This window comes from Triticum dicoccoides, chromosome 1B (genome assembly GCF_002162155.2).
Source record: "Triticum dicoccoides isolate Atlit2015 ecotype Zavitan chromosome 1B, WEW_v2.0, whole genome shotgun sequence".
Classification (NCBI taxonomy): Eukaryota; Viridiplantae; Streptophyta; class Magnoliopsida; order Poales; family Poaceae; genus Triticum; species Triticum dicoccoides.
The window spans coordinates 656,908,092-656,921,191 of NC_041381.1; the positions used below are offsets into that span (position 1 = coordinate 656,908,092).

A 13,100-nucleotide genomic window follows, 5' to 3' on the forward strand; every position below is an offset into this window, starting at 1 on the left:
CATCAATAACAAGAATACTAGGCCCGTAAGGGTTTCTTTTTTCTGGTCTTTTTGAACTTTTTTTACCGCAGTTGTAAAAGTGACACGTGTTTGAAAGAGTTTGTGGGCATTTTATCTCCTGTTGTGGTAGTTACCTATTTATGTGGTCTTGTCTACCATCAGTTTCCAGAGAGTTCTTTCCTTTTTTATCTGTCTTTGCGTTTTTCACGTTCGATTCACAGGGCAGTTGCCGGTTTAGGTGTGTTGGCCCCGTCCCACGCGTCGTTGCATCTTTTTTCTGCTTTTTTTAAGTTTTTTGGGTGTACAACAGGTCAATCTGGGTGTCACGCGTGTAGTCCTGAGGGTAAGGAGGGATCACCAGATCGACACGTCAACTTATCTAGAGACGTCCCCTCCTCTGTATAAATGAGACACACGTCTCCTCTCATTGCTTCCGAGCAGTCGCTCGAGATCGAGTCAGCCAGCGCCCGCAGCAATTCCCCACGCCCCCTCCCCATGCCCTCCACCTCATCTCTTGACGCCGCCAGAGGGAGCTTCTCCCATGCCCTCCTCATCTCTTACCACCGGCCGGAGGGAGCTCCGCCGCTCTCCTTCAGTACACCGCTCCTCTTTCCCCAAGGCGACGAAAATCACAAAACGGGGGCACAACATATGGCCAGGGGCTCCTACATCGCTGCTTGGGTCATCGGTGGCGGTGCTGGCATTGAAGGATGGGGCGGCAATGCCATTGTAGTCTTGGAAAAGCAGCTCGGGCAGAGGAAGAGGACGCGCCCGGCATAGGAGGAGGTTGGGCGGGAGACGATTGTTCTGCTGCAGGTACGTGAATAGGGTGTCCAGGTTGACACGCTGGCCTCCTCTAGCAGCCCCTCTGCCCCGCGCCAGCTCTTGCCCCTCGCTTGCCACCTCCTGCGACACTGGTGTTCAGCTCGCATGCGAGGTGTTCTAGCAATTGACCAAACCGAGCCAAGCCTAAGCATGAACGATGGTCACGTACTTTTCTTCGTCAAGTAGTCCAGTACTGCACCAGAAGCGACGTCGGCCGAACAGGCGGAGAGGAAGAGGCCACAGAAGGATTCTTGCATCCAAATGGTATGTTCATTTTTGCCAATTCATGATCCATCATTACCTGACTCACAATGTCCAGTGGACTCAGCTCACAGTGATTGATGATTGATCAATAGCAACACGATTTGATTCTCAATTTACAAGTTGATTTCACCGCTATGGATTGGATTAATCTGATTTTTGATATCTTGGTTTAGTGAGTTTCAGGTTCACGGTCTGGATGGTGGATTCGTTCTTCGATGGCCAGACCATCCATGTCAAGCAGCGGCATGAGAAGAGCTCCGGCGAGCTCATCATGTGCCGGTGCATCTCACCTTCAAGCACATGCTGCAGACTCCGACTGGTGTGGCTCCGTTCCTTCCCAGTCCTATTTTTATTTACTCTCCCTTGGTTACTGTTTGCCTCAATCTTGATTTGTTTTGTTGGTTCATGTTGTTCATTAGTTCTTTCTTTGCTGGATGTTCGGCCCGCTGATGCTGCATGGAAGCATTCAAAGTGAAAAAAAATCTTCATATACCTTCCTGTAAGTGCATCTCCCCTTCTTAATTTGGGTTCTCTCGCTGTCCCGCTTACCTGTTCTGCTTCGCCCATCATTCAGAGTTAGGTTGGTTCATGAGATCAGATAATGTACTGCCATTTATTTTACCCAACTGCTACATTCAAGATCGAGGAGTACAAGTGTGTATTGATCTGAACACAAAGTGTTACAATAGCTTATCTCTGCAAGTGGATAAGGTGGTCATATATCAGCCTGCACTTTTGGACCAAAACACTTTTACATGGGCTTCTTCGGAGGAAAAGGAAACCCCACCTGAACTTTTAGCTTTTTTTATATGTGAGATCACTTGCTGAGTTTTCCCACATGATAGATTTTCTTATGAATTCATGGGATTTTAGATTTTAATCAGGTCATGCAGTTCTGAGTTTTAATTCATGTGCAATAGTCAAAATATTGCAGGCTTGAACTGAGTATTTACATTTCAGTTAAATTTTGTTCACCAATGTCAGCCAATGTGAGAGCAGAGTTTTCCTCCGATTATTCTAAATTATCCTTGGACTATTCTGAATCTGTAAATGGAAGTTGAATTCTGAATACATCTATGCCATCTATAAAATAAGATGGCCTCGCGTGCCACTGTGCAACACCACGACGATTAACATCACCCAGTGAACACTGAACAAGTCTCGAATCAATATGCATTGGCGATTTGTGGTTCTGTCCCGTTTTAGTAGGGTTGCATCTCTTCCATAATCTTTTGGTAATTTTGTAGATTAGGAAGTTTAATTCTTTTCCGATGATAGTTTAATAGTAGTCAAGATATGCGATCTGCATGTCCATTTTACTGTATATATCTGTTTTTACACTTCTATTATAGGTGTGGGAGTATTATGCCGAGCCTCCCCAGCAAGGTTTTCAATATTAAGGGGGAAATTTGAAGGTGTATAAGGTAAAGAGACAGAGCTCTAGATACATTTACTAATAAATTTTCTTTATACCTTGCATTATAATTACATATGGGAAATACAGATGAGGTGCCTGATGTCAGCTACAATCACAGATCTAAGAATATGTGTTCATCTGGAAGCCTATAGACAGAAATATGTGTTCATCTGGAAGCCCATAGACGCTAAACAATATTTTAGTGATCTTGGATGCTATCACCTACATAGACTATTTTCCCGTAATAGTGTGCTTCCAGTTTGTTTGGTTCATGGACGGTCCGATGGCATTTCACCTAGCTCTTCCAGTTTGTTGGTTCATGGACGGCCAGATGGTATCTCCCCTAGCTAACCTGCTTTAAAGTATCCGGATGCTAAACCGGCAAATACTTCTGCAATTTTCGCTAGCACTATATAATACATCAATTGGTTTCTTATTGTTGAAATTTTAAGATCTACAAATTAGAAGAATTGTCTTTTTTTATAGGATGCCTGTTTTGTGTTGCAAAATTAGAAGTATTTTCTAATGTGGTGCAAAATTTTGTGTTGTTCTTATGGCCCATGGTCCTACGTAAAGTATTCCAATACATTTCCACAAATCAGTTTTTTATTTATTTTTCACGTAACACATGTTCATGTCCAATCAGGGATGGGTTCAAGCGGTGCTGGGACATGTATAGAGAAGGAGCTCATTATATATGGAGACAAGTTTTGAATTGGGGCGTGTTGCTTCCTACCTATGGTGTAGACGTTAGATGAGGGATCTACATATAAGTAGAATGTCACATATATGGATGTTGTATCTTGGACGATTCATAGAAAAGAAGCCAAAGAACGATTCATCAGTTGCATATCTTTTTTACCTTCTACATGTTATTTTTTTCTCCATAAGTTGGTCTGCACTTCAAAAAAGCTGAGAATGTGACTATATGAGAAGCGTAGTTAAGTGTGTTCAAGAAGTATATGTAGGAAAAAAATAGACTGCTGGGCGTAAAAACTCTCGAGCTGGCTCAAAGGTATGCATATGCAGACCGTACAACAAAATTTCAAAAACTATAACAAAACAAACACATAATGAACCAATGGGTGCAGCGTGCCGCCGCGCACAGTTGGCCGCGCATGCTTCGGTGGATCAACTTGAATGGATTGCGCGGCTTGTGTGGATTGATTTGAACAGATTGGATCGACTTGAATAGATTGGTTGGTGATGATATGTCTTTTAGGACCCGTAGCGATGGTTTGAAGAAGTAAATTTCACTACCATTACATCATAAAGACAAATCCAGCTGGAGAACCAATATCTTTGGTCTAGGAAGAAAACAAGTGCTTCGCAATTCCAGCACCCACTATCACTACATGTTGTAGATCACTCATGCATGTACCAATTAGATGTATCTTTTCTTGTATGAGCTACTTTGCCACGAATCAAGTCTTGGGACGACTTACCAAATATTAAAAAAAATTATAAATAGCCTATAATGCTATAGCGCGGCGTGCTGCCGCGCACTACTCGCTAGTATCTAACATATAAAGCCTCAAGAAGTGCTACGCACAATCAATGCCTCGAGCGCATGGTACCACGCGAGGGGAAAAACACCGCCGCCAGGTGCAGCGCACCACGCGAGGGGAAAACCACCGCACCGCGCGAGAGACGCGCTCAACATGCAGGCCGTGGTGAGCCCCGCGCCCGTCCGCTTTCTCCTCCATCCCCGTTCCCTCGTCTCCAACCCTAATTCTTTTCCCCCTCCCCTACAGCCGCCTTCCCAAGCTCCTCATCCCCTCCACTCCCTCGACAACGGTGGCGGCGGCGCCCTCTGGTGGCGGAGGAGGAGGGGGGAGATGGTGGCGGCGGCGCCCTCTGGTGGCGGAGGAGGAGGGGGGAGATGGTGGCACATCGGCGACCTTCCCCTCATGCATCCCATCCCCCCTCGTCATCCCGGATCCCACCGGACCTGAGGCGTGCGGGCGCGGCAGCGACCTGCAAGGGAAGGGCGACGCTCGAATCGATCTAGCGCCATGGATCGGTCCTTGCGGAAGAAAGAGAAAATGAGGAGCCGGGGTTGCTGATCCGGCCGGCCCAAATCAACACGCCTCCTCCTTCCGGCACCTCGCCCCACCAGCTTCCAGCGCTGTGGATCCGCCGAGGATGGAGGGCAGCAAGTGAGAGGGAGCAGGAGAAGAGGTGATCTTTCTTCATGCTGGGGTGGAGGAGCAGGGATAGTTTGGAGGCCGGTGGTGGAGGGAAGGAGTCGCGGGGTGGAGGAGAGGTTGGTGCCAGGTCCAAGGAGCAGCGGGGGCAGAGCACCAGGAGGCGCTCCCGTTGCGATGGGTGGAGCTGCAGAGGAGGGGAGGAGGAGGATGCCGGGCTCAGCCACGAAGACGGCTCGGTCAGGTCGCGACGCCCCATCCGCCACTTCTGCTGGGCGTCGTCCCCTTTTCCCTCGGAATCAAATAGACCAGATCAAGACTTGCCAGGTACGTCCTGAAATCTGATGCTTTCTCTGTTGGCTTCTTCCCTTTTGTTCTACCTGCTATTCTGGAAGTACTCGGGGTGCCTTTTGGTTTGCTTTGCATCTGTATTAATACGTTTTTAAGGCCATTTCATTTTGTGCCGTTGTTTCAGAATAATATATGTTATGTTGGTGCTTTCATTTTCTTAGTATTGTGATTGGGTTGCAGGGTGGAATCTGCTGCTGCTGCACTGGTTGGTAATTTGACATACTACGGCCAGTGGTTGACAATGAACCATAAGGAGAAGAAGAACATGCCAAAAGATAGATTGAGCAGGTGACTTATTCCTGTTAGTTTTCATTTCCGCAAAGAAAGAAACAATTATATTAATTGATCTGAGTGTATGCTCATATGCAGCAGCAAGAAGGTGAAGCACCAGGGAGATGCACATGGCATGCCGGAAACGTTGGGTGACCTCGGCCAGCGTTGGCTGTCCTTGCTGGCGACCTCGCCGTCTCCAACCCACCTCCAGGTAATGCAACTTCTTCCCGCTTGTTCCCTTATTTTCTGCTCAATCCACACTTTGGTTTATGCTTGTTGGGTGTGCAATGTACTCGATCTACCTTTTTACCTATTTTGGTTTATCTTCGATACATATGCAAAAGGAGAGCTGGTAGATACAGATGCAAAAGGAGAGGTGCAGATTTGGGAACTGGCTTGCTAACAAAAATAACTCTATATGAAGATTAATTGTAAGGATGTGATCCTTCAAGGAAAGGATGTGCATGATTAGTTCTGGTGCTCTGACATAGCCATTGCTCTCTGCCGTGCTTCACCGGGTTGGTCCATCGTGTGAGAATGTTTTTGTATTACAGAGTGGTTTCACCAGCTTTGGATGCAAGGTCTCAAAAGTTATGTTGTTCCTGGATTATATCTTGTTGCTAGCTGCTTTACTTTTTGTCTTTGCTTGGCCTGCATTATTGATGGGGTGTAATTTTGGTGCTGGTCTTTCAATAATTTTGGTAGGTCAGGTGAGATGCTGATGGTTAGCTATGCTTTGGTTACAGTTTAGAACTTCCGATACCTATGAGTTGTGATACCTTCTGTTTTGGTTGCAGCGGCCTGACCACACAGAGAAGAATGGCAGACACTGAGGATTTTGGCGGCAATTTTTCTAATTCGTTTTTACCTCATGGATTCTCATTTATCTCTCTAACTTCCATTTACTCAAGACAATTATGGCTCTGGTAGAGATCTATTTTGTTCTGTTCTTTGTTATATGATACAACCCAAGGAAACCGAGGCAACTAATTTATGCATGCAAATGGTTGGTTTAAAGATCGAAGGCTCATATCTAGATGGTTTTCTTCACAGCTCCAAGATGAAGTAAAAGAAAAGCTTATAACAGAAGAAACATAGTTTGATGGGCGTCCTTGCCAGTGGCATCGCAGTCTCCAACCCGTCCGTGGGTATTTCAGCTCCGTCCCATTCAGTTTACTCCTTTTTGATTTTTTTCCTACTTGAGCCTTGGAGATTGCTAATGGAAATTTCTCTGGTGAGTTTTGCTTGTACCATTGGTGCAGAGGATGTCTTGCTGAACATAGTTTTTAGTTCTTGATCTTTTTTCATATAAGAAATCCAAATACAGTAATGGCTCTTTCTGGGAGCAAGGCTGTCATATAAGGGGAAAATTTTAGAAGCTAAGCGACCATAATTTAAATCATGTGTGCCTTGTTTGCTTCCTTATTGTTATATTGCATTAGAGATCTTTAGTATTTTGACTTTCTAAAAATGCAGAGCAGATCTTCCGTATTTTCAATTTTCAGTTACATTTGGTCACGAGTTGTGAGATGCATATAATATTAGCTTCCTTCACAACCATTCATGTGGTTTATTCGGTTTGGTTGGTCGCTGCTGGTACTTTCATACCATTTGGTTATGTGGTAGTGTGTGCTTTTTGTGTCTGCCCAAATCCAAACTGCGCGTGGGGGCGGGTGTTCTCATCCAGGCCTGGGCGTCCTTGCCGGCGACTACTTGCTGTCTAACCCATCCACAGGTGTACCAATTCATTTCCGTCTCTTCGATTTTCCTGTCCAAGTCCATGCTTTGGTTTATCTTAGTTGGCGTGAGAGGTGCAAATGCGAGGATAGACTATGCTATAGTTCTTCAATTTCTTCTTGTTAAAAGAAATAGTCTACCTGACTGCCATTCCGCTTCGAGTAAATCTGTTATTATAATATATTTTTCCATGAAATATGGTCTCATTGTTGCTTCTTGAGTAAATCTTTCTGCGAAATCAAGAATTTCAGCAGAGAGTAATAGCCGTCCGGGACACAAAAATTTGAAGTATAGGGCAAGCATTCTAATTGTTCACACATGAAGTAATACTCTTGCAAGAGCTACACACTAAGTACTTTAATTATAATCTTTTACGCTCAGGAAAAAGATTCAACCTACAAATCTTGAAAGCATTTTTTGAAATGTTTTTGCTGAGTACCTTAGAAATCCAATAGAAAAGGCTAATAAGCAAAATTTCCTGCTTAGTTATAGTTCTGTGATTCATTGCTAATAATCGTGCTTCTATACGGCCCTTGAAGGATTTCCAGGTGCTGTTCGATGGAATGCTCAGTGGGATGTGTGAATTTTATGGTCAGATTTTCCTGCCAGGTTGAATAGCTGATGCAGTGCATTGAGTGTTTTCCATCTACCAGATTTTTCCTAATCGTTATGCAGGCTTGTGGATGTTTTGGTCGAGCTTGTGCTTGGATTATAAATGTGACGTTTTTAGCTCTGTGAAAGTAAAGATGCCTCGATATAATTTGTGCCCATAATACATGTTTTTTAATGATAAGATGTATCACATATGCTGCAGGTTTTGTATGAATTTCCATTCCGACCTTTCTTGATCTCAACTGCTCTTAATTTGTTTTATTGTTCCACCAATTTTGTTTGTGCAAAATCTACCAGCCCAAAATTTTCTTTTGCTTTTGTTAAACCATTGGCTCCTAGAATGTTTGTTTATATAAGATGATTCTGAGGGAAAGAGTTCTATCTATTCTGTGGAGCGGAATAGATGTTTCTGTTGAGTTTGGATTTGCTATGAAGAAGATTTACTGCTGCCTGATCTACGACTTGGAAGAAATACAAACTTGAACTTTCCTACGAAAGCATATGGGAGATCCTATTTCATCGTCCACCTGGGATGCCAAAACAGTTCCTTCTGATGCAGGTATGTTTAGTCGTACAAGACATGTATATGTATGCTGGACATGCTTTTCTTGAATCCAGAGTACTTTGACTTGCATATTATTTATCTTTTCTGTTGTTACGAATCATAAATTACAGTATATAAGTACATCACTGTGTTCACATTGTTCCAACTGTATAATTAATTAATTATTGTCTTCATATTACAGCTTCTGGATGCCAGATGTAATTATGCTTTTGTAAATATTAAAATAGTGCATACACATGTCTTTTCTTCTCCTTGTCAACTTGTGCCAGAAACAATATAATTTTTGTATTTCATTCTGTCGCCTTTTGGTCAATGATCATTTTGTTGTGTTTGGCATGCTGGAGGTGTACTGGAATTTTGTAGATTTCAGCTTTGTTGGTACCGTTTGCTCTTTCTTTATTCTTATGTTATATATTACTGGGAAGATGTTAGTGTGTGTTGCTAAGTGTACCACATTAATTCTCTAGAGTACTGATAAATTTATAGTCGATCCACACAGGCTGGGTCTGCCGTGCCAATGTGCGAGAAGCATTCGCCAATCGCCGCGTGTTTGATGTACATGACGTGGGAAAACCCTGGATGCCAATCCCCTCTTGTCTGTGGTGAAGATGGTTGAACCAGAGCAGATCAATTGTTGCATATTTTTATACCACTCGATCCATATGTTTCATCATCTGCGGAACACCAGAGAAGGGATATGTTGTTGTACATGAGGTATTAATAAAGTTTCGCGTTCTTTGTTCTGGTGGATTTGGTGCGTTGGGTTGCCATGTATGCTGAATATATTTTCCTTAGATTGCTCTTGTGTTTTTGGTGCAAATTGATCACAGAGGGCCTAGGAGGGTAATTCTAACAAGTGGTGCTCTAATATTCACTTATTCAGTTGCGTTCTGGAATGACCTCTTTCTGCTTCCTCTTGTAAGCTTTCGTTTATTTCGTTTGTCTGCTGTTTTCTTCCTTCTGTATTTTTTTGCTTTCTTTGGTGCTGGCGGCCAAATTCAGAGGCTAATTTGTTTCCTTTCAAGGAGGAAGTAATATATGAGTTTTCTTTTCACTTCCTTGCTTTTGCTTAAATACAATTGCTTGTTTATCGACAAAGGAATCAGCTGAGATTCGCTTTTGTTCTGCAAATGGGATTCAAATCAAATTTCAGTTTAACATTTTCTAGACCGACATTTTCCTGAAAATATTCTTGGCTGCTTTGGTGGTAAGCATACTGAAGGTAGTATTCCATTGTCACTGACATTTTACAGTTAAATGTATTTCTAATTAAGTTTCTACATAAATATGGTTGTCGAGTAGCATCATTGATTTATTATAAGGTACTCCCTCTGTAAACTAATATAAAAGCGTTTAGATCACTACTTTAGTATTCTAAATGCTCTTATATTAGTTTACGGAGGGAGTACTTATTGCTATTAGTGTCCCTTTCTACATACTGATGGGATAGTCAATTAGGTTCATCATGATGGACGTTTACAGCACCATAATTGTTGGATGCCCTTTTTTTATCAAGTGGTTATAAATTCTGTCAAACCCATGTCTTTTCATGATTTTCTAACATGAAAGTAGTCACTTCCTGGATATCGGAGTATGCACATAGAACTGAACCGCTTATCGCCTCATGTTTTGCTAGAGAAAAATCAAGCACGAGACATGTGTTAGGATGATGGATTTCATATTAAAAAGACGGATGTAATATAAGAGCACTTGGAATGAGCACTTGGAATGCAGTAGACATATGTTTATAGTAGTGTAATTGTAGGATTCCTGATTTGTGGTGCATAGACCTCCTGGATTAATTAGTTTTTGTAGTTCCTGTATTTTATTTCTTACTAAAATTTTCTGGGTCGTTTCAAAATTTCTGCTCTACACAGAATCTTAAGAAGTTTGGATATGCACACAGGTCCTAATAATAATGAGCTGTTTAGTGCAATGCATGTGGCATGATTACTTCTTCTCTTTTCTTTTTTATGTTGTACGTTCTTGGAGGTCGCCATTTCTCTCTTCTGTTGATCAAGTTTTCTTCTTCTTTCTTCTGCTTATCAGGGTTTCTTCCTTTCCTTTTTTCTGAAAATTGCATTTATTGTGTGACCTATGTATTGTCATTATTCTTGCTTCATTGGTCGTGTTGATATTCTGGGTTTGGCCCGACATTGTGTTTTCTTTTGCCTCATGCCATTCATATTTTGTGGTTGCGTGTGGACATGATTTGCGCACTTATTTCAATTGTTAGCCGTGTATCATGGTGTGCTTTGTCTGCTTTTTCATGCTTGTGTGAATTGACCATGGTCTGTTCTTGTTGGGGGTAAAGCCTGAACTGCCGGGTACACTTTGCTTATTGTCCTTATTCTGGTTGTCCTTGGCATCTTTCTATCAGTGGAGATCCTTGTTTTCAAATAGTAGGGATAGAGGGACAGAAAAGACATATTTGTCGCGGCGCTGCAAGTGTTGCCCCCCTCCTCCCCAAGGGCAAGGTGAAGGAAGGTGCCTGTGTGGTTCTTCTGCAGTTCACAGCGAGGATTGCTGTGTCCAACCTGCACAAGAATGCGAAGAAATCCTTCTCGGAGATGTAAGACACGGCGCATGTTTCTGCCATGATTTCCTTTGGTTGGATTTCGTGGATTTAGGTATTGAAAAATTATGGGCTGTGGATGCAGGATTAAGGACATGTACCTGCACTACAACGAGAGATCTGGGCTGCTTCTTTGTGGCTTCCAAACTTGAAATGTTTGTTTGGAAGTTAGTTTAGGTTTTTTTGTGGATTCACAGCTTCTCACATGTACCATCCTCTTAGACCTTTAGATTTCCAAAGAAACTAAATGGAGATATGGTGGTATGGTCTCAATAGTACAACTTAAAGCCTTCCATGCTTTATATTTTCTTTGAAATTTGCTCTTGAAGAATCATGTATCTATGTTTGATCCGGTGAGAAAAGATGGCTTTCAAGTAGAGAATGCGGGAGTGTTGGCCACATTTGATTTTTGACTTGGGTGTCTAAATATTCTCACAATACTTGGCTCCCTTTCGGCCTTTGCGCCATTGGCGCAACGAGTCATCTAGTATCAATAGAAACAGAAGGAAATGAATTATGTTGACTAGGACAAAGTTACTTCACAACTTGCACTACTCAACTTGCATTGCTGCAGCAAACAACAAACGAGAGAGCGATTCATCCGGTTTCCAAATACATACGAATGTGGTTGAGGTGAACATGCAGATCATTACAGGAAATAAATAGAAATAAATGTGAAAATACAGGTAATCCCAAGCATAGATAACTTATTCTCAAATCCATGGATTTGCCACCATAGGAGTGACTCACAAGTGACCACGATCCACAACTAGTACATGAAAGCAAACGAATTGAGGTTACTACAGACTAAGTATAATCACAATAGCAAACCCTTTTTAAATAACATTGTTCAAAGCACCACAAAGGCATGGACCAGAACATCAAGCTTCCAGAAGAAAACCAAGCTGCTTACGTAGAAAATCTGACCCATATTAAACACCTGACTCATATGAATGTACCAACCAGTGGCGTGCAAACTCGGTTGGCAATTACGGTGCTGCTTTTAGCAAACCATCTGACAACCATTCAGTGTAACTGGGATATAAGGATCGCATCGGAGATTAAAATCCCTCTCAAAACTGAAGATGACACAAGATCTCTGGTTTTCCATATCATATGACACAAGCTATTCATTCCACGCAAGGACATGGAATCGTTTTGCATTCCATATCGACTGCGACAAATGTACAAACCTCATTGTGGCCTATCGTCTTTGAATGGGTGAGATGTGTTGAATCTCCAATACTTTCTTTTTTATATTGGTATGTATGAATTAACTTTGGTGAGTAACTAGATTTGCAAGATCAAATAAAGGGGAAAATGGTTCAATTTTATTAGTTGCATCGGAAAAAATAGTACACACAATGTGGATGCCATGAAAAACATTGTATCATAATATTGCTTTTTTCTATTTGTCCATCAACCAGATCGGCCTTGCACGCATCGCCCAACTCAAAAGTGAACAATGTAACCTGCAAATGATATTCAAAGTCTCTTAATTAACTAATTTCCATACATGGAGATAGTAAGTAAACAAAGATATGTGACAATATAAAAAAAACTTCTCAAACAAAACACATATGAACATATCAAGTATACGTTAATATCAATAGCAAAACGAACCTGCACAGTTGTCTCCTTCATGCAACGCATTGCCGCACGAATGAGTGACAGCAGCCCACCTTGGTAGATTGATCTGAGCCAAATCTGCGGTGGTAAACGCATTGCAAATTGCCAGGAGGTTCACTGAACGTGTCACTACTTGGCAGCATGCAAGGCTTGGTTCGAATGGCCAGTGCACACCTTTCTTAATATTAAATTTACAGTGTTCCATCACCGCATCTTTTTCGATGGCAGCTCGAGACCTACTTGCCCATGTATGGTTTGGGAAAAAAGAGAACGTCACAAAAACTACGAGGTAGAACATGGCAACCGCTCTAGCACTAGCCATATCAATCAACTTTGAAAGATGCAGACCAATCCTTACGCAGGAAGGTGACTCGGTATATGTATGTTTTTGATCGATCTGTGATTGTGTATCACCTAGGCTCTCTATTTATATAGGCAGAGTGCTATGGGAAATGCCACTTATCTTCATGCTTAAGTTATGCATGGGTGATATCTTGCTAGAAAATTTATTGGTTGCATTTGATTCATTTAGTAGGTTCTACTCCCTCCGTCCAGGTTGATTGGACCCATGAGCCAACTAGCGGAGTCCCTATTTGTAAGGCCCGGACAATTAAAGCACTAAGTTTCCCCCCTTAATTCTTGAGTTATTCACTTTGTTGGTTCCAATGAAACGCATGCAACCACTTAAATGGATGCACTTAATTA

At 42.2% G+C, this 13,100-nt stretch overlaps 1 protein-coding gene and 1 long non-coding RNA gene across 8 annotated transcripts; one reads left to right on the top strand and one right to left on the bottom strand.

The window, feature by feature from the left end:
* Positions 1 to 449: 449 nt before the first annotated feature.
* LOC119349444 lies at positions 450 to 3,958 on the top strand. Of its 7 annotated transcripts, none has more exons than XM_037617481.1 (5): positions 450 to 816; positions 1,263 to 1,408; positions 1,509 to 1,588; positions 2,442 to 2,513; positions 2,594 to 3,958. In XM_037617481.1, the coding sequence occupies exons 1-4, from the start codon at positions 711 to 713 to the stop codon at positions 2,500 to 2,502; spliced, it is 393 nt and encodes a 130-aa protein (XP_037473378.1). In that variant the 5' UTR covers positions 450 to 710; the 3' UTR covers positions 2,503 to 2,513; positions 2,594 to 3,958. The 7 variants fall into 7 exon arrangements, 5 of the variants coding, with proteins under 5 accessions (XP_037473378.1, XP_037473379.1, XP_037473380.1 ...); XM_037617482.1 differs by having other exon boundaries at positions 2,625 to 3,958; XM_037617483.1 differs by having other exon boundaries at positions 3,153 to 3,958.
* Positions 3,959 to 12,075: 8,117 nt separating this feature from the next.
* LOC119311383 lies at positions 12,076 to 12,816 on the bottom strand. Its single transcript, XR_005151039.1, has 2 exons — positions 12,390 to 12,816; positions 12,076 to 12,238 (listed from the first exon to the last, which is right to left on the bottom strand). It is a non-coding gene; the product is annotated as an uncharacterized LOC119311383 (long non-coding RNA).
* Positions 12,817 to 13,100: the final 284 nt, after the last annotated feature.

Coding starts and splice junctions, on each gene's coding strand:
- LOC119349444 (XM_037617480.1), top strand. CDS start 711: ATGGGGCGGCAATGCCATTGTAGTCTTGGAAAAGCAGCTCGGGCAGAG. Junction 817..1,262: donor AGACGATTGTTCTGCTGCAG/GTACGTGAATAG, acceptor ATCTTGGTTTAG/TGAGTTTCAGGTTCACGGTC. Junction 1,409..1,508: donor CATGCTGCAGACTCCGACTG/GTGTGGCTCCGT, acceptor GTTGTTCATTAG/TTCTTTCTTTGCTGGATGTT.